We start from the raw sequence: 21638 nt of genomic DNA, 5'->3' as shown, positions 1-21638 counted from the left end.
AGTCAAGAAGAAAAAGGAAAAGTCTGTAAAGTTTCAGAAATCAGGATCAAATGAAACACGAGTACAAAGAAACCAGGGGAAAAAACTAAAGAAGAGAATTAGGAAAGCCAGGAGGGAACATGAGAAATCCCTGGCAAGTGGGAATAAGGTGAATTCCAAGGCATTCTATACATTCATCAAGAGCGAGAGGATAACGAGGGAGAGCATGGGACCACTCAAGGATAGAGGGGGAAGCATTTGCTTGGAAGCAGAGAATGCAAGTGAAGTATTTACTAAGTACTTTGCTTCAGTATTTACCAAGTAAAAGGGCATGGAGGACCAGGAGATTAGTGCTGAGTACATAAATAGATTAGGGCATTTAGGGGTCGAGGAGGAAGCAGTGTTGGGCCTCCTAATGAGTATTAAGGTTACAAGTCCCTGGGCCTAATGGAATTTACCCCAGGTTATTGAATGAGGCAAGATACGAAATTTCTGGGCCCTTGACCAGTATTCTCTCGTCTTCTCCAACGACAAAAGTGGGATCTTGGAGGACTGGTGAATGGCTAATGTTGTACTTCTCAAGTTTCCCTTCTCAAGAAGCGAATGACAGAAAATACTGTGAACTATAGACCAGTGACTTCCATGTCAATTGTAGGGAAATTACTGGAGAAAATTCTTAGGTATAGGATATATGAGTATTTCGAAACCCATGGCCTAATTAGAGAGCACCAGCATGGCTTTGTGCATGACAGGTTGTGCCTTACCAACCTGAGTTTTTTTGACAAGGTGACAAGAGAGTTTGATGAGGGTAGGGCAGTGGATGTTCTCCATGTGGGCTGAGAAATGACCAATAGAGTTTAACCTAGATATATGAGGGGTTGCACCTTGGTAGGGCAAATGCAAGTAGACAGCACATTGGTTAAGATCCTTACCAGTGTTGCAGAGCAGAGAGATCTAGGGATCCAAGTTCATAACTCCTTGAAAGTGACTACACAGATTGATAAAGTGATTAAGACGGCTTATGGAATGCTTGTTTTATTGCTCGAGGAATTGAGCTCAAAAAGTAAGAGATTATGTAGTAACTTTATAAAACTCTGGTTAGGGCACATCTGGAATGTTGCTTACAGTTCTAGTCACCCCTTTATAAAAAGGCTGGTGAGGTTTTGGAGAGGGTGCAGAAATAGTTTACCAGGATGCCTGGTTTAGAGGGCACGTGCCATCATGGAAGTCTGGACAAACTTGAGTTATTTTCTCTGGAGCACCAAAGGCTGAGAGGAGGTTCTGATAGAAATTCACAGAGTTATGAGATACCAAGATAGAGTGGACAGAGAGTCTCTTTTTCCCAGGGTTGAAATGTATAATATTGGAGAGCATTCATTGAAGGTGAGAGGTGGTACGTTCAAGGTGGATGTGAGGGGCAAGTTTGTTACTCAGAGATCCATGGATGCCAGGTATGCACTGCATGGTATGGTGGTAAAGGGAGATACATTAGAGGCTTTAAAGAAATGTTTGGATAGGCACATGGATGTAAGGAAGATAGAGGGATATGGACATGGTGGAGGTAGGAGGGATTAGTGAATTGTCTTTAAGCCAGTTTGGCACAACACTCTGGGCCAAATAGCCTGTTCCCGCGTTGCAATTTTCTATGCTCTAAATAATAAATAAATAAGCAATAAATATCACTAACATGAGCTGAGAAGTCCTATCAAGTGAGCTCATATGCAGAAGAAACATTTCATTGACGGGCAAGTGAAACACAGAAGTTACCCCCTTTGGTTCAAAAGCCTGATGATTGAGAGGTAATAACCACTCCTGAACCTGGTGGTGAAAGTCCCAAGGCTCTTGTACCTTTTTCCTGATGGCAATAGTGAGAAGAGATTGTGATCTGGGTGGTGGGGGTCCCCGATGATGGATGTTGCTTTTTCTGTGACAATACTTTATGTAGATGTACTCAATGGTGAGGAGAGCTTTAACCGTGATGCACTGGGTTGTATCCACTACTTCTTATAGGATTTCTTGTACAAAGACATTGGTGTTTCCATTCCAGGCTGTGATGTAGCCAGTCAATATACTTTCCAATACACATTTAAAGACCTCCAAGAGGATCACAACCTTGTAATGGTTTGGAGGTTTGCATGCCTCAGTAACCCGGTGAGATATTCTGGCTGGATCAAAGGCTTTATGCTTTGGCTCTTGGTAGGGTCATCCATGCCAAACAGGTCAAAGGGTAGAGGCCAGACCTAAGAGTGGTTCCCGATCCTCCAGGTTCAGGGATTCAGCTCAGGGTCAACAACCTTGACTGGTCAAACAAAACCCTAACAGGCAAAAGACACATCTACAGATGCTTGTCAAAATTTAAGATGCAATGCCAAATCTTCACAAACTCTTAAGGAGGTTGAGGTGCTGCTATGCTTTCTTCATAACCATGCTTATGTGCTGAGCCCAGGACAGGTCCTCCAAAATGATAACACTGAGGAATTTAAAGGCGCTGACCCTCTTCACCTCTGATGAGGACTGGCTCATGACCCTCCATTTTCCTCCTCCAGAAATCAATAATCAGCTCCTTGGTCTTGCCGACATTTAGCAACAGGTTTTTGTTATGGCACAACTCAGCCAGATTTTCAATCTCCCTCCTGTATGCTGATTTGTGGCCACCTTTGATTCAGTCTATGACAGTGGTGTCATCAGCAAACTTGAATATGGTTTTGCAGCTGCGCTTAGCCACACAGTCTTAAGTGTACAAGTGAGTTGAGCAGGTGGCTAAGCACGTAGCCTTCTGCTGATGAAGAAGAGACGTTGCTGCCAATCTGAACTGACTGAGGTCTACAAGTGAGGAAATTGAGGATCCAATTGCACAAGGATGTACGAAGGCCAAGGTCTTGAAGCTTATTGATTAGTTTTGAGGAAATGATAGTACTGAAAGTCAAGCTGTTATCAATAATCAGAAGCCTGACATATTTTTGGCTGCTGTCTAATTGCTCCAAAGCTCAGTGGAGAGCCATTGAGATTGCATTCACTATAGACCTGTTGTGGCAGTTGGCAAATTGCAGTGGTTCCAGGTCCTTGCTCAGACAGAAGTTAATTCTAGCTATGACCAACTTCTCAAAGCACTTCATCACAGTGGATGTGAGTGCTATCAGGCAAGAGTCAATGTTCTTACCACTTGATTGATGCTCTTTTGAAGCAGGTGGGAATATCTGATTGCAGCAGTGCAAGATTAATGATGTCCTTGAACACTCCATCCTGTTGAGTGGCACAGGTGTTTAGTACCTTGTGAGGTACATCATCAGGGACTGATGCCTTAGAGAGGATGTTCTGATATTGGCCTCCAGAAGAGATCAGATGCCAGACACTGTGGGGATTCCCATAGTGCTATTCTCCCTTTCAAAACATGCACAAAAGGCATATGGAAGTGACAGAAGCAAGAATATCCATTAATATAAAATTGACCACTTCTGGATCCACCACCAATTAAATTTAATTAGTTATCTCCATTTAAAGAAACTAATTTCTGTTTCAGAATCAGTAAATAGTCTTGGACAGGGATAAAAGCAGATGGCAAGGGAAAGTATTAATTGGGGGTGGACAAATTATGATGCTGTTTGGCAGGAAATTGGGAGTGTAACTGGGAACATGTTTTCAGGAAAATGCACAACAGAAATGTGGATGTTGTTTAGGGAGCACTTGCATGTGGTTCTAGATAGGTTTGGCCCATTAAAAGGAAAGGAAAGAATGGAACCATAACATGAGATGTAGAACATCTAGTCAAGAGGAAGGAGGAAGCATACACAAGGCTTAGAAAGCAAGGATCAGTCAGGGCCCTACAGACTTTCAAGGTCATCGGTAAGGAGCTGAAGAATGGACAGGAGAGTTAGGAGGTGACGTGAGAAAGCCTTGGCGAATAGAATTAAAGAAAACCCCAAAGCATTCCACAGGTATTTGGAAAACAGAAGGATGACTAGTGAGGATAGGACCAATATGTACCTGGAGTTGGTGGCAAGGCAGATCTATAATGAATAATTTGCTTCAACATTCACCGGTGAGAAAAACATTGACAAATGTGAGGACAGCAAAGAAAAAAATAGGCTGATGTTGGAACATGTCAACCTTAAGGAGGAGGATGTGCTGGAACTTTAAAAAAAAACATTTAGAAAAATTCCTCAGGGATGGGTGGGATATACCCCAGGTTACTGCAAGAAGTGAGGGAGGAGGTTGCTACACCTTTCATGATGATCTTTGCATCCTCACTGGCCACAGGGTTATTACCAAAAGATTGGAGGGTGGCAAATGTTGTTCAAGAAAGGTAGCAGGAATAATCCTGGGAATTCTCAACTAGTGAGTCCTACTTCGACGGTGAACAAATTATTGGTTAGATTCCTACAAATGGAGCATTTGGAGAAGCATAGTCTGACAAGGTTCCACATGGTAGACTCACTTAGGAAGTCAGGAGGCATGGGATCAAGGAAATCTTAGCAGCATTTAATCAGAATTGGCTAGCCCTCAGAAGGCAAAGGGTGGTTGTAGGTGGAGCATATTCTCCCTGGGAACCGGTGAAGTTGCACAGGATGAGGGTTAAGATAATGTCTAGACAAGCATAGAACATAGACAATGTGCAATTAGCCCAGGCAAGATTGGTCTTTGAAGAGCATAGCTTCCTCTTAACAGCAGGGGAATGGAGCTACTTTGCATCTGGAGACAAGATAAGGATGTAACTGAAGGATGCAAGACACATGCATCAACTAGGGGACAATTACTTTACAAACTTCAAAGTATCTTCGGTTGTTAGCTAATAGGTTCCACTGACTTTTAACAACTACACTGTGAATGGTGATTGAAAATAAGAAATCTGAACATACACAAGGTTACCAACTGGTCAACAGCTGTAACTGCAAATCAATTCTGTATTTAAAAAAATAGCATTTCTCTGTTCAAACTTCAGAACAGTTTGGTAAAAGGAGCCATGCTGACCTCCTTATGCACAAATAAACAACAATTAAGGAACGAGTGAAAATTTTCCAAGTCAAGTTAGTTGGTGACGACAATGCTCCAAAGGATTGTGTTTTGGGAGAATTGCTCTTTGCAATTTTATAAATGACTTGGATAAGAAAGTGGAAGGGTAGGTTAGTAAGCTTACAGATGACAGCAAAGTTAGTGGTTTTTAAACATTTTATATTGAGAGACACAGCATGCTAACAGGCCACTCCCGCCCACACTGCCCAATTACACCTAGATGACCTACTAACATGTACATTTTTGGAATATGTGAGGAAACCGCACCCCCAAGAAACCCACGTTGTCACCAAGAGAATATAAAAACTCCTTACAGACAGCAGCAAGAATTGAACCCAGGTTGCTGGCACTGCAAATTGACGTGCTAACTGCTAAGCTACTGTGCTGCCCATGGCAGTGTTGTGGAAAGTGTAGAAGGTTGTCTTAGGTTATAATGGGATAGGATGCACAACTGGGCTGAGAAGTAAGTGGCAGACAGAGATCAACCTGGAAAAGTGGGATGTGATACATTTTGGAAGGTTGAGTAGAAGCTTAATGGCAGATACTTAGCAGTGTAGAGGAACAGGGGGATCTTGGGGTCAATGTGCAAAGATCCCTCAAAGTTGCTGCACAAGTTGTGAGGGGGTTAAAAAGGCGTATGGTGTTTTGGCCTTCATTAGTCAGGGGACTGAGCTCAAGAGCCGTGAGCTAATATTGCAGTTCCTTAAACCTCTTGGTCAGACTAAACTTGGAGTATTATATTCAGTTCTGGTCACCTTACTATAGGAAAGATATGGAAGTTTTAGAGAGGGTGCAGAGAAGATTTACCAAGATGCTGCCTGGATTGGAGATCATGTCTTAGATGGATAGGTTAAGCCAGCTAGAGTTTTTCTCCTTGGAGTGAAGGATGATGTGATGTGACTTTATAGAAGTGTATAAAATCAGAATAGTGTGGGCAGCCAGAGACCTCCTCTCCACCGGCTGAAAATGGCTACTATGAAGGAGCACAATTTTAAGGTGATTGGAGGAAAGTATAGAAGATCTTAGAGGCAAGTGTTACTTATTTATTTACACAGAGTGACAAGTGTGTGGAACGCACTGCTAGTGGTGGTGATGATGGAGGAAGATATGTTAGAGGCATTTAAGGGACTCTCAGATAATCATATGGATGAAAGAAAAACACAAGGCTATGTGGGAGGGCAGAGCTAAATTGATCTTAGAGTAGGCTAAAAGGTCGACACAACATTGTGAGCCGAAGGGCCTGTACTGTTCTATGTTCTATTACCTTGAAGGGGAAAAGAAATTAAGTCACTTTACTAGCAGAAAACAAACTCACAGGCAAATAGGAAGTATACAATTCAACAAAAATACTAAACAAACAGGAAAGAGCCTCTTCTGCAAAGGTTCCCAACCATTTTTATAATGGACCTGGACCATTAACTGAGGGGTTCGTGGGCCCCAAGTTGGGAACCTCCCCTCTAGAGACTCTTCTGCCATTACATTATGTCATAAATAATCTGTATTCTTACTCTCTTCATTCAAACTCACCTGTTTTCTTGTTCTACATGATGTCCTCAATCCAGAAATTTTATAGCCTTACTTGTCCTGTACTTCAAGGAAAATTGTTTCTATCTATCCATATACAGGCAGTCCCTGAGTTATGAACGTCCGACTTACGAACAACTCGCACTTACGAATTGAGGAAGGAGAATGCCGCCCGCCATTTTAAGTCGGATCGCAACGCCATCCGCCATTTTAAGTTGTTGCCGTTGACACTGTGTTGAGAGTATAACTTTGTATTTGGCTTAAATTTTTCTTAGCAAGATTCAGCCTGAATTTCCCCCCCCTCTTTTCCGGTCAGCTGGTGGCACAGTGAGATCAGCGCCAGGCTCGAGAACAGAGGTTCCCGAGTTTGTCCAGAGACAGACCACTCCCAAGCGCGCTCTCCATCTGTGCCGGGTGGATGTCGAGCGCGCAACTTGACCTCGTAAAAAAAACACTGCCACCTCCAGTTTAAATTCCCACGCGGAATATTGTGGAGGATCTAATACCCAAACCCAGCACAGCCCCCACTTGTCCCATTTAACCGATCTCAATGCAGTGGACTTTAGGACCCAGGGAATTCAGTGCGGTGGTTCTTAGGACCCGGTGGAGCTCAGGACCCACCGCCCGCAGTGTTTCTGTTCCATTGACGGGAAACGATCATGATTGAAAATAAAGTGGAAATAATAAAGCGATTGGAAGAGGTGAAACCATTATCGGTCATTGGAAAAGCCTTAGGCTACAGTCAGTCAACGATTGAAACAATTTTAAAGGATAAAGTGAGAATAATGGAGCATGTGAAAGGTCCTGCCCCGATGAAAGCTACAATTATTACTAAGCAATGCAGTGGTTTAATTATTGGAATACATATGTTTCTTAAGTGTTTTATATGCATGGAAAGGTAAAGTATACACTATATACTAAGACAAACGTTTGACTGATGCTAAATAATACCAGATGTACTTGTTCCAACTTGCGTACAAATCTGACTTAAAGATGGACTCAGGAATGGAACTCATTCGTAACCCGGGGACTGCCTGTATTTCAAATAAATCCTTGAACTTTCATTATCTGAACACATAATCTGAACAATCTACAATTTAAGCCACTACTAACCTCTGTTGTGTAACCAAATATCGCAAATCCAAGCAGCCCTTGACTGTGACACAGTAATCACGGAGCAACCGGCAGCCATCTTCAAAACAGTCAACACCAACCTTTAGTATATTGTCATCCCCCAGCACACGTAGTAAAGTCTTTGGTAACAAAGAACTATTCCTGATCATCTGGGGCATGCGGATGAGAAGGCACGAGCCACTATAGGAGGCAATCTGAAGGAGAGACACAGGGTTTGCCTTTCCCTTCATAGAAACCTGGAAAACATTTTAGAGATAGAGAAAATAAAATACGTCAAGAATTCCAGAATTAAACACAAAGTTTAAAGCAATCAAGAGAAAAATCAGGAAAACAATATCTGCAGAAAAGACTGGCCAAGTTCTTCCAGTATTTCTAGTTTTGATTCAGATTCTGGTATTTGCAGTTATGTTTGTTTTTCAAGAGAAAAATCAGCTCACTCTTCAACACATTCAGATCAACATGTTCAACATTCATCATGAAACACATAGTTTCCAAAATATATCACAATTTGCATTCATATTTTGTAGTGAACTTTCACAATGCACCTGGTAAATGAATGGGTCAGCAGAAAGCAGCTTGCAACGAGTCACCACTCTCTGGTGCCATATCGCTATCCACTTCAAAATACAAAGTAAGCCTATTATCAAAGTATATGTATGTCACTATATACAACCCAAAGATTCATCTTCTTGTGGGCATACCCTGCAAATCTATAGACTAGTAACTACAATAACAATGAAAGATCAGAGTGCAGAAGATAGTGAATTGTGCAAATTCAAATAAGTAGAAATAGTGATAAATAATGAGAACATGAGATAAAGAATCCTCCAAGTAAGATGATCAGTTGACGAAACATTTCATTGATGGGGCAAATGAGTGTAGTTACCCCCTTTTACTCAAGATGGTTGATGGTTGAAGCGTAGTAACTGTTTCTGAACTAGGTGGTGTGGGTCCTAAGGCACCTGTACTTTCTACTAGATAGCAGCAGTGAGGAGAGAGCATGACCTGAGCGGTGAGGATCTCTGATGATGGATCCATTTCACTTGTCATCTACTTCACAGCAGTGCTTTCAAACAAGATCTCACATTGAACCATGGATAAGCAAAACCAAGCCATGATCTTAAATTACAAAAGAAAGATATTGGCAAAGTTCACCAATGGAATGCCAGAGTTTAGTGTCTGAAAATCCAAAGTCATACAACTCACTGAGAGGAAATCAAACGTACAAAAAGCATTGGGACTAGATGGCTACAGAAACCTGACAGCTGTAGGACTGGAGAACTACATACATTGAGGAGAAGAAAAAGGGAGAAGATTTTGAATGCAACAGTGAAAATTCTAAGACTGGGGCATTGATGGAATGAAAGTCAATACAGGGAGGCATTTACAGGGACTTATCATGAGTTAGATTACAGGCAGCAGAATTTTGGATGAGTTAATGCTTACAAAAGTGAATGCTAGAATAGTCGAATTTATGATACATCTCTAAACAGACAGATTAAGAAGATGGATGTAGGCCTTCTTGTTGAGGGAGAAAATACAAGTTCTGAAGTCTAACTCAGTCATTAGATGCCAAAGATACCCATAATCTGGTTCAGTTACATATTGGTTCCTAGGGAACTGAATTTATAGCAGAGACCGAAGACAAAAGTTAATGGTTAGTAGGCAGGTGGAATGGCATTTCTAATCTTAGAAAATCATGATCTTAATGAAGGGGCTGCAGGCTTGAAAGGCTGGATAGTCCCTTTCCCCATTTCCAATTCTCTAACACTGGGCATCAGGTAAGAGCTGACTAAATCACAAAGATCTACCTACATCTGTAATCAAAAATTAGTGTTTCATCCATCTATAAATTAACACCAGACCTACAGGATTGTTTGTTATCAAGAGTTACTTGCTTTGCTAAATTCTATGAGTAAAGGTTTAAATTAACTTGCTTCTCTGACCATTTCAGCTGAGTTTCCATATATATTTGTAGATATTCAGAGATATTGACCATGATAATATCAGCTGTGTAACTGTGGGTCATGTTTCTGCCCAAGACAAAAGATTATGGGTTTAGGCCTCAGAATCAGGCTTATTATCACTGAGATATGTCATGAAATTTGTTTTACGATAGCAGAACTGAACAATACACAAGATATACCTATAAATTATAATAAGAAGTACAGTGGAATCTGATTAATTGGGCCATTGGTTAATCAGGACAGCTGCTTATTTGGGACAACTTTTAGAGAATGAAAACTAAATGAGAAAATAGGTGGGATTCCCTCCATTTATTTTGGACAATATCCGCTTAATTGGGGCAGGAGTCTGTTGCTGACAGTTTCTAACTTGTGTTAATCGCGGCACGTCTGGGGCTGTTAGATGCAACATCATGCTTTGAGTGAAACGTCTTTAAAATAACATCAGATCCATGAGTTCGTGTTCAAAAAGCAGAATTTTTTGTTACTGATAGTTGCCAGGAAATAAGCAGCAAGACAATTCAGAACTGTTTTGCTTACTGCAGTTTCAAGCAATCAGACTTGGAGACACTAGAAACGGTCTAGAGTGAAAATGAAACAATTTCACTACCTCAACAAGTTACAAGCTATGAAGAATTTCAAGGTATCAAATTCTTCACAACTTCTACTTCGAAGTTAACAGTTTAAGATGTTGCTGGTGATACCCAGCACCTACTTGTTGGTGGCAAAAAACAAAACAAAGAGAACTACTAAATAACTGAATGATAACACTTTATCAATGACAATTAACGCTAACAATGGAGAGGTAAGCGGTAGTGGTGGCAGAGGCACAGGCGAGAAATAGTCGAGGAAAGTGAAGGCGAGCGGTGGCAGAGTCAGAGGCCCTGAGAAGGCATGGTCAAGGCAAGTGAAGGTGTAGGTGTGGTCGAAACAGAGTCATGGTATGTCCAAGAGCAAGGAAAGTCCCAAGTGTAGATATTATATCTGCCATCTGCAAAACGCAATAGTTACTTAGCCCAGGCCACTCCGACAGCATCTCTCTGATCTGCAAAGTCGATCACCAAGCAAGACAAGGACATCAGGTATATGAGAATATCAGATTCTACGCTTCCCTTCTGGGTTACACATATTTCAAACTTGGAAATACTGTACATCACAGGGTCTAAGTCCTGGAGCTCAGCACCAGATAAAACCATGAGAACACCTTCAAAAGGACTGCAGTGGTTTAAGAAGTGCATTGTACTGACAGTTTAACCCCAATCCCAAAAATGAACAAAAAAAAGAAAATTAGATCAGATCAACCATAATCAGAGTGCAATATGAAGCTGTCTCAAGCTCTGAAGGTACCTGAGTGTCAGCTTAGGGGGGCTGTGTTAGTATCTGCCGAGAGGAAGTCAATACCTCCGGATATTGAGAAATAGTGGAAGATGTTTGTTAGCATGTGTCAGTATTACTGTATTTTATTACCTTCAGTAAAGATACAGTCAATGACATGAGGTGCTGGCAAAATGGTAGGGAGCTCCATTAACACTACTGTGCATACAGTAACACAGGGTGGGGTGGAGGAGAGGGGTTACTGGGTGACAGCGCAGAGGAGCTGTATTCGAACCAGTGGGCATACTGTCAGTGACTTGGGATAGTGGGGGAGAGGGGTTACTGTATAACAGTGAAATGCAGCTGAGGTAACTGCAGTGGACATACAGACGGTGTGAGCAGAAGACTGCATAAATGTCAGTTGAAATCCATGGGAGGGAAGCTGCAGTCCTGAGCAAGGTACAGCATGCCTTTGTTGGTGGTGGTGTGGGCAGAGATGGGTGTTAAGATCAGGGACTAAGAACATAGGCTTCAGAAGTGGGAAGGATCTATGTAAGCAGCTAGGCAAAGCACCAAGAGGATGAGAGTAAAACAGACATTGCCAGCAACACTCACCCACTCACAGTCAATTCCAATCACAGGGTAATGGTCCAATTCAGCCCTCACGAGTGGCCACACTTGATCCCAGTCGACTTCTGACTCCACCACGAAGGCACCTGCTCCCAGTATCTTGTGCACCAGTGGACTTGGATTTGAGGGGTGATCTGTGCTGGTTTGATAACAGGCTTCCTCACTACCGTTTGGTGAACTACTTTGTCTGTTCACAACCTCTCCGTTCTGGCTGGTTAGAGCCCTCTTCAATTTGGGTTTTCTGAGGGTCCTCCACAAATACAGGCAGCCTACTGCTGTACCCAGTAACGTGGCCGCAGTCAGCGCTAGGGCTTGTGGCCGAGACATGGTTCAGTTGTCCTGTTGAAAATTCATTCCACACTTAAATCAAACCAGAAGAGTCAAAATTCTGCTACCTACAAAATGATGCCCATAAACTTATATTTTATAACATTTAACATAGTGATTCATGCAGGCACTTCACAGGAGAATTTATCAACCGTATAAAGAAACAAGACAAAAAAAACTCAAACATTTAAAATGGTTTGCAAACAGAGGCAATGCGTAGTGAGACTCCTAGCAAGGAGAGGCTGATAGGGCAAAATTGCAGTCAACAGGATGAGTTGCAACATAAAAGGTGGACAAAATCAAAAAAAGGTGAATACAGGACTAAAAGTGATATATTTGAATTTGCGCAGTATACGGAATAAAGTAGGTGAACTTGTAGCAGTTACAGATTGGCATGTATGATGTTGTAGGCATCACTGAATTGAAGCCGAAAGAAAATCATAGCTGGGAGCTTAATGCCCTAAGATCCACATTGTATCGAACAGACAGGCAGGAAGTCAGAGGGGGTGCCATTGTTCTATTGGTAAAAAATGAAATCAAATTATTAGAAAGTGGTGACACAAGTATTGGATCATTCTAGATAGAGTCAGGAAACGGCACGGGTAAAATATCCCAGGTGGAAGTTATATACAGATATCCAAACAGTAGTAAGGATGTAGTCTACAAATTACAGTGGGATAGAAAGTCATGCTAAAAGGGCAATGCTACAATAGTCATAGGGGACTTTAATATGCAGGTAGATTGGGAAAACCAGGTTGGTGCTGGATTCCAAGAGGGGTAATTTCTAGGATGCCTACGAGATGGGTTTTTAGAGCAGCTCGTGGTTGAGGCCACCAAGGGATCAGCTATTCTGGCTTGGGCATTAATCAATTATCTAGAATTGATCCAGAGAGTAAGGTAACAGAACCCTTAGGAGTAAATGATCATATGATAGCATTTACTCTGAATTTTGAGAAGGAAAGGATAAAGTCAGATGTATCAGTATCACAATAGAATAAAAGGAATTACAGAGGCATGAGAGGAGTTGGCCAGAAATTATTGGAGGACACTGGCAAGAATGATGGCAGAGCAATGATGGCTGGAATTTCTGGAAGCGATTCAGAAGGCACAGGATATATACATCTCAAAAAGGAAGAAGTATTCTAAAGGAAAGACGACACAACCGTGGCTAACAAGAGAGGTCAAAGCCAACACAAAAGCCCAAAAAAAGGCGTATAATAAGAGCAAAAATTAGTGGGAACGTAGAGGATTGGGAAGCTTTCAAATACCAATCGAAAACAACTAAAAATGAAATATGAAAGTAAGCTAGCTAATAACATTAAAGATGATACTAAAAGTTTCTTCAGATACATAAATGTTAAGAGGGGCGAGAGTGAATTCAGATCGCTAGAAAAAATGCTGGAGAGGTAGTAATAGAGGACAAGGAAATGGCGCATGAACTGAATAAGTATTTTGCATGAATCTTCACTGTAGAAGACACTAGCAATGTGGTGGAAGTTTCGGGTATCAGAGGTCATGAAATGTATGAAATTACCATTACTAGGGAGAAAGTTCTTGGGAAACTGAAAGGTCTGAAAAAAGTAAAGTCACCTGGACCAGACAGTGTATATCCCAGGGTTCTGAAAGAGATTGTGGAGGCAATTACAATGATCTTTTGACAATCACCAGATTCTGGAATACTTCCAGAAGACTGGAAAATTGCAAATGTCACACCACTCTTCAAGAAGGGGAGAGAGGCAGAGGAAGGAAACTGTAGGCCAAGTAGTGTGACCTCAGTGGTTGGGAAGATGTTGGGAGTCAATTGTTAAGGACATGGTTTTGGGGTACTTGGAGGCACATGATAAAATAGGCTGTAGTCAGCACGCTTTCCCCAAGGGAAAATCTTGCCTGACAAATCTGTTGAAGTTCTTTGAAGAAATAACCAGCAGGATAGACAAAGGAGAATCGATTGATGGATTTGGATTTTCAGAAGGCTTTTGACAAGGTTCCACATGAGGCTGGTTAACAAGCCCATGGTATTACAGGATCTGGCATGGATAAAACAGTGGCTGACTGGCCACAGGCAAAGACTGGGAGTAAAGTGAGCCTTTTCTGGTTGGCTGCTGGTGACTAATGGTGTTCCACATGGATCTGTGTTGGGACCAATTCTTTATGTTATAGATCAATGATTTGGATGATGGCTTTGTTGCAAAGTTTACAGACGATACAAAGTGGAGGAGCAGGTAGTTTTGTGGAAGTAGAGAGGCTACAGAAGGACTTAGATTAGCAGAATGGGAAAGAAATGGCAGATGGAATAGTGTTGTGAAGTGTACGGTCATGCACTTTGGTAGAAGAAATAACAGGGTTGACCGCTTTCTAAATGGAGAGAAATTGCAAAAAACTGAGTCGTAGAGGGACTTGGGAGTCCCTGTGCAGGATTCACTAAAGGTAAATTTGCAGGTTAAGTCTGTGGTGAGGAAGGTAAATATGATGTCAGCATTCATTTGAAGAGGACTAGAATATAATAGCAAGGATGTAATGTTAAGACTTCATTAAACACTGGTGAGACCTCACTCGAAGTACTGTGAGCAGTTTTGGGCCCCTTAGAAAGGAAGTGCTGAAACTGGAGAGAGTTCAAAGGAGGTTCATGAAAATGTTTCCACGTTTGAACAGCTTGTCATACGAAGAGTGTTTGATGGCTCTGGGCCTGTATTCACTGGAATTCAGAAGAATGAAGGGGAACCTCACTGAAACCTATCGAATCATGAAAGGCCTTGATATAGTGGATATGGAGAGGATGCTTTCCATGGTGGGATTGTCCAAGACCAGAGGACACAGCTTCAGATTAGAAGGGCGTCCTCCATCTGGACCATGTCACCTTCTTGTGACTAGGTTTGAACAAGAGATAAAGAAGATTAAAGTTTCAAACCAGCAGGTTCTGAAACAGGTAGTTCTCTTTAATTATTTGGCTCTGGAACTAACCCTAATCTCTATCTCATTATAGCAACACTATAGCCACTTTGGACCATAATGGACTTTTTTTTACTATGTGTTCTTTCTTGTAAAAAAAATGTGGATAATTTATGTTTTTTGAATCCTTCTTACCTCTTGCTATGTGTCTGTGTGCTGCTGCAAATATTTATTACACCTGTGCATACACATACTTGTGCATTTTATATTCCAGACATCATTGTCAAGCTTTTGTAATCTCTATTGGCACAATATGCCTTCCAGTTTATGTTGTCTCCATCTTATCACCAACATTCACTTTGTTCTACTCATTGCTTCCCTTCCTTGCAAGCTGAAATATCCATCTGTTCGAAGTTTCTCAGTAATGACATTAACTCTTTGTCCACAGATGCTGTCTGTCCTGTTTAAGTCTCAGAGAGATGACAACGGAAGACTGAAGTAGAATGGCTTTATGTTGTGGATTTCGAGGACAATGTCAAAGAAAGAGGGGGGACAGAAAAGTAGAGATATGAAGACAAAAATCAGTTCAGAGAGAAGATAAAACACTTTGGAATGTTTTAAGTTCTGGTAAATGTTACAGAAAAGTCATGAATGAAAATGCACTTTAGGTTGGGAGCCAACGTAGATGAGCAAACACAGGGACAATGGGTTTGATGCAAGTTGGGGCTCGCAGCAGAGCTGTGCATGGACTGAAACTCAAGAAGGATAGTAACTAGCATACATGGACGCCATTGAAAGAAATGTTGGTAAGAATGATTCTTGTCAATGTTCTAAATCCAAGGTACCTGTGAAAGTAGTTATTTTCCCTTCAATGGTAACCCACCTTTTAAACTCTCCTTTGCTCTGAGATTCCTTGTCAGCAGCTGGTCCTCCAGCTGTCCTAGGTATTCACCAATACTGCAAATCAAACTGGCACCTGTTCCAAACTAACTCTCCTGTTCCAACATTCAGCCCTAGCTCCATCACAACATAAAGCAAAACAGAGTTTCATGTCTACAGCCTTTATTCAATGCCCACTTAAACAGTAGTATTCCAGCAATACAAGCTGAAAATGTGACTTGACTGGAGGGTGCATTTTAAGATGGCACATTTACGGTTTCAGGTAAAACATGCCGATGCATACTAGGTAAAGTTTAAGCTCCATGGAAACACTTACTACAAGATTAAAGCAAAAGGTTCACATGTTAACTCAATGGAAAGTTACACACACTGTGAATCACCCTCTCCTTGTGTGCTCCTGGCCCCAGACCTGTTCATCTTTTCTTCTTCCTCTGGTTTTTATTGCCTTTCCTCAACAATGTTAGAATAGTGAACCAGAGGGGGTGAAATGAGATGGGGTCTGGGATTCCTTTTACAGAAGAAAGAAAAGGTACTAAGCAGAGGCTGAGGAAGGAAGGCAGCAAAGATTACTTAGTGAGAAATGTTCATATTTCCTTCAAAATATAAAGCAAGGTTTTTAAATAAGAACCATAAATAGAACACAAGATGCATAGAGGAGCAGAAGGGGCCAAAGGAAGATGACAATGAGACATGTGAGCCATACTACCAGAGCACAGTTTGTTCTATGTCTGGTTTGATTTAATGGAAACGTTGTCATCTTTCTGCTAGGACAGCTATCCATGCAGTGTGACTGAACCACTGAGATGCCAGAACGATCAGCTGTGCTCATTAGAATACAACAGAAAATAAGCTGATCGTATTGAAATATACAAGATCACATGAGCAATTGAAAGCATCCACTCTGTGAGGTAGCTGGCAGTTTCATAATTAGAGTTTATGATGAAGAAGGGGAAATTTTCAACTCCAAGGGTCATAATCTTCAGAATTCTCTACTGTAAAGAGTTTGACAGACATTTAAATGGGTAAGTCTCTGGTACAGAGAGAGAGAACAGGAGGTGTTTGGGTCAAGGTTGGATCAGCCTTGATCACAGTGAATGCTGGAGCAGACAGAGTTCAATTAGTCAACTCCTTCCTGTTTCTAATTTCCCTCACTACCTCTCCCACTCAGAAACCCTCACATCCACTTCAACCCCCATCTTCCTTTACCCTCACTTTTCTCAATCGCCCCTCTATGTCCCTATTCATTTGGCCTTTTCTGGTCTATCCACCCACCCCACTACCCATTCCCTACCTCACTCTCCCTTGTTCCACCCATCCACTCAATTTTTCTCTCTCTCCTCCTTCCCACTCTTGGGCTTCCACGTTCCTCCAATCCTATGTTCTGCTCTCTCTCTACTATTCATTGCCCCGCCTCCCTAGTCCCCTCTTCTATCCTTTTGCTAACCTCTTCCCACCCACTTATCCTTCCTACTCCTACTACACCTCCTCCTTCCATTCCACCACTCCTTTACCTTCCCCTACCCACCTCTCAACACACTCTTCTCCTCCCCTCCCTCCATCTCCCCACCACCTCTCTCACTTGCCCTTCCCGACCTCCCCACACCCTCGGGCACCAACACCCTCTCTTTCTTCTCACCCACCCCTCCCCCGTCCAACTCTCTCTCCCCTCTCACAGTGGCTGCCCATTCCTATACTGACTTGTCTGTCTATACCCTCCTCAACTGCCAAGATACGACCACACTCGGGATGGAGGAACGAAACCTCATATTCCATCTGGGTAGCCTCCAACTTGATGGGATGAACATTGTTTTTAAATCTAACTTCGGGTAATAGCTCCTCATTCCAGTTCTCCTCTCACGCCTGCTGTGCCGCTCCCCCGCTCTAATTCGATGGATCGCTGTCCTCTCCTTCTTCTGCAGTCCTTGACTTTTCCATCAATCACCTCCGAGCCTCTTACTTCATCTGCTCGCCCCACTGCTGTCGCCTACAACGCTTACTCCTCCTCCCCCCTTTCTTTCCAGTCCCGGTTAAGGGTCTTGGCCCAAAGCTTCCCCTCCATGGACACTGCCTGACCTGCGGAGTTCCTCCAGCATTGTGTGTGGGTCGCCCGCTACCGTGTGCCGTCCCTCGCCTCGCCTCCCCTCCACTCTCTCCCACCATCATTACCGTCACTCCGGACCTGCTGTTGCTCAACAACGACACTTCGCCGGCCGGAAAGATGGGCCCCGCGCTCCCCGGGCTCAGCGCTGCCGCCGGTCCTCCCAATGGCCGGACTGGACCTCCGGCGCGTCTGCGTTCCGCGGCCCGCGCTCCCCGGGCTCAGCGCTGCCGCCGGTCCTCCCAATGGCCGGACTGGACCTCCGGCGCGTCTGCGTTCCGCGGCCCGCGCTCCCCGGGCTCAGCGCTGCCGCCGGTCCTCCCAATGGCCGGACTGGACCTCCGGCGCGTCTGCGTTCCGCGGTCCGCGCTCCCCCCCGTTACGTGTTGTTACTTCACCTTTCCTTTCTCGTTCGGCTCCGTTTTGGTTCGCCCCGCTGATGTTATTGTGTCTCTTATTTGAACAGAATTTCCTTCCGGGTCTACGGCAGGAGCCGGGCTCTCAGGAGAGCGAGCAGGTGCCTATTTGGGACACAGATACGACTTCCCAGTGGCACTGAATGCAATGGTCGCATTATTTGGAGGGTGCTCCAGAATCCTTGCGGCAGTTTAAGTTTGTAATTTTAAACAGACTTTAGGAATCAAAAATATTTTAAACTCATCTCAATACACTTTAAAGAGTCAATACTGCCAAGTAACTTATACTTTTCATTACATGGCAAAACGTAATTGGCCAGACAATGGCCGGTTTTTAAAAAAAATCATTCCATGTAACGGGGCAAAAGTCAAATTCTCTGAAGCACCGGTACTCTAGTTAATTGTCAATGTCGAGAGAACTACACTGCAGGGTTGAACTCCAGGTGGCGTCTAATAGCGAACGAGAAACTACCAGTGCTTTCCTTAGGCTCAGACTGAACATCCGATCACTGTGGTTGCACACAAAATGCTGGCTGCGCGATTGACGCTTCGAGCTGAGGTTCTAATTCCTCTCCATAGGTGCTGACTGACTTGCTAAGTTCCTCCAGTCTTTTAGGTGTCGCCAGGATTCCGAACAGTATCTTGCGCCTTCGTGCACCGTGACGCAGGTGCAAACTATTGGTAAGGAATTGGAAAAGGTGATATAAATCAGGCGATTCTTAATTCTAAAAGGATAGAAGATATTTGTGTGAAGCGATTGATCGGGTTGAGAATGTGGTTTTTAAAAGCATAGGAGGTATTCAGTATTTTGAAAATTATGTATGCAGAAAGCATAGAAAAAGTTGCACTTTTTTTTAGATCAGTACTCAGTTTGTAAGGTGGAAGATCTGACACAACTACTTAAGAGATTAGGAAAACAAACAGGAACCTAACCTGCATCGGTAATGGGAAATATTAGAATTTAATATGTGGTTGTGGGTGGCGGGGTGGAGATATGTCTCTACTAAAGGAGGTGTAAAAGGTCCGTTTCTTCGCTAGCCTACAGTTTGTAGCCCCCCCGAGCAGGGTCCCCTGAAGCCATGGGAGTAGCTGGAGGATGGTTCTATCAACATCTGGTGCATATCACTATTCCTGGTTATGTGACCACTGACGCCGGTCGGACAATTTCTTAAAGAATATTGATACAGGCTGAGGTCACCCGTCTTGTAAAGACGCTGCCCAGTAGAAGGCAATGGCAAACCACTCCGTAGAAACATTTGCCAAGAACAACCGAATATGTAGCTACAGTGACCTTCAAAACAATAGGTTGGGTAAAGCCAATACGGAGTCATAAAAGAGAAATCATGTTTGTCAATTGCTAGAATTTTGAGGGTTTACTAAGAATAAAGGATAAAATAACATACTGGGACTTCCAAAAGGTTTTTGGTAAGGTGTCACATAAAATATTATTTTAAAAATAAAATGGGTGAAATACATTGGCCCACTTTATTAGGGATATCTGTACACCAGCTTGTTAATCCAACTGTCTAATTAGCAACTCAATGCACAAAAGCACACACGGACAACAATTTCAGTTGTTGTTCAGACCAATCATCAGATTGGGGAAGAAATGTGATCTGAGTGACTTTGACCATGGAGTGACTGCTGGTGCCAGACGGGGTGGTTTGAGTATCTCAGAAACTGCTGCTCTCCTGGGATTTTCATGGAACACTGTCCCTAGAGTTTAGAGAGAATAGTGCAAAAAACAAAACACATCCAGTGAGTATCAGTTCTGTGGGTGAAAATGCTTTGTTAACGAGAGAGGTAGGGGAGAATAGCCAGACTGGTTCAAGCTACAAGGAGGGAGACAGTAACACAAATAAATATGTTGCAACAGCAGTGTTCAGAAGAGCATTTCTGAATGCACAACACACTGAACTTTCAATGGATGGGAAAGACCACGCAGGGCTCCATTCCTGTACCTAATAAAGAGGCCATTAAGAATATAAAGGCATGGTGGAGGATTGGTTTTAGATGAGGGACCTCCTCCAGCATTTTGTGGATGCTCAGTATATTGGTGTGAATTGAGGTTATTGGAAAGGCAATAGTAGTCACTATGGATTGGCAAGGTGTGAGCAATGAAGTACCATATGGGACTGATCAGGGACCTTCTCTGCTCACAATCAATATCAATGGCTTTGATTAAGGGATCATGTATAGTTGATCACTTTATTGATGATACAAAGCTAGATAGATGTTAGTCTGGACAATAAAGAATATTAAAAGAAGAATATTACAGAAGAACACAAACATGCTAAAGTGATGAGCTAGAACACAGTAGATGGACTATAATTTGATAAAATGGCCATCCACTTTTATAGAGACAGAGAGAGAGAGAAACAAAAGTAGACAAGTTTTACATGGAGATTGAAAAAGGACCCATGTCTGCAAAAAAACTGAGCATGCAGGTACAATGACTGAATTAGGAAGGCAAATGATGTTCTGTTCTTAATTATTAGAGGTTTTGAACACAAAAGTGGAATTATAAAGGGAACTGTCAAAACCATGCCTAGGATATTGCATAATGATTTGATCGCTCTCCTTGAAGGAAGAAATACTTGCTTACAGCTTGGCATTTAATACGATCATTCCTCTGAAGCAGGTGAGTAAACTTTTCTCACAAAATGCTGGTGGAACGCAGCAGGCCAGGCAGCATCTATAGGGAGAAGTGCTGTCAACATTTTGGGCCCAGACCCTTCGTCCGGAAACGTCGACGGTGCTTCTCCCTATAGATGCTGCCTGGCCTGCTGCATTCCACCAACATTTTGTGTGTGTTGCTTGAATTTCCAGCATCTGCAGATTTCCTCGTGTTTGCTGAGTAAACTTTTCTTGTTGGTTCTCAACACCTAGCTCTGTAATTGGATCTTGGACTTTTTGACTTCAGGGATCTGTTCTGCCACTCCTCTGCAATTTTTATAAATGACATGGATGAGGAAGTGGAGGGATGGGTTAGTAAGTTTGCTGATGACACAAAGGTTGAGGGTGTTGTGGATAGTGTGGAGGGCTGTCAGAGGTTACAGCTGGACATCAATAGGATGCAAAACTGGGCTGAGAAGTGGCAGATGGAGTTCAACCAAGTTAAGTGTGAGATGGTTCATTTGGTAGGGCAAATATGATGGCAGAATGTAGTATTAATGGTAAGACTCTTGGCAGTATGGAGGATCAGAGGGATCTTGGGGTCCGAATCCATAGGACTCTAAAAGCTGCTGCGCAAGTTGACTCTGTGGTTAAGAAGGCATACAGTGCATTGGCCTTCAACCATGGGAATGAGTTTGATAATGTTACAGCTATATAGGACCCTGGTCAGACCCCACTTGGAGTACTGTGCTCAGTTCTAGTCACCTCACTGTGGAAACCATAGAAAGGGTGCAGAGGAAATTTACAAGGATGTTGCCTGGATTGGGGAACATGCCT

At 42.7% G+C, this 21638-nt stretch overlaps 1 protein-coding gene across 7 annotated transcripts in view; it reads right to left on the bottom strand.

Annotated features, from left to right (window-relative positions):
- Positions 1-17962, bottom strand: part of exd2 (exonuclease 3'-5' domain containing 2) — a 72404-nt gene extending 54442 nt beyond the window's left edge. Inside the window, exons 1-4 of one of the 7 annotated variants that reach the window (XM_059953877.1) lie at positions 17838-17861; positions 15655-15788; positions 11541-11894; positions 7627-7883 (exon numbers count right to left, since the gene is read on the bottom strand). In XM_059953877.1, coding sequence (XP_059809860.1) covers positions 7627-7883; positions 11541-11882 — 599 coding nt within the window. In that variant the 5' untranslated portion in view covers positions 11883-11894; positions 15655-15788; positions 17838-17861. Of the gene's footprint in view, positions 1-7626; positions 7884-11540; positions 11895-15654; positions 15789-17744 lie in introns of those variants that run through there. The other 6 variants (XM_059953886.1, XM_059953870.1, XM_059953861.1 and 3 more) reach the window with 6 other exon arrangements.
- Positions 17963-21638: the final 3676 nt, after the last annotated feature.

Source organism: Hypanus sabinus, chromosome 2 (genome assembly GCF_030144855.1).
Source record: "Hypanus sabinus isolate sHypSab1 chromosome 2, sHypSab1.hap1, whole genome shotgun sequence".
Lineage (NCBI taxonomy): Eukaryota > Metazoa > Chordata > Chondrichthyes > Myliobatiformes > Dasyatidae > Hypanus > Hypanus sabinus.
The sequence above is the reverse complement of the archived record's forward strand: the minus strand, read 5'-3'. Positions and strand labels throughout refer to the sequence as shown.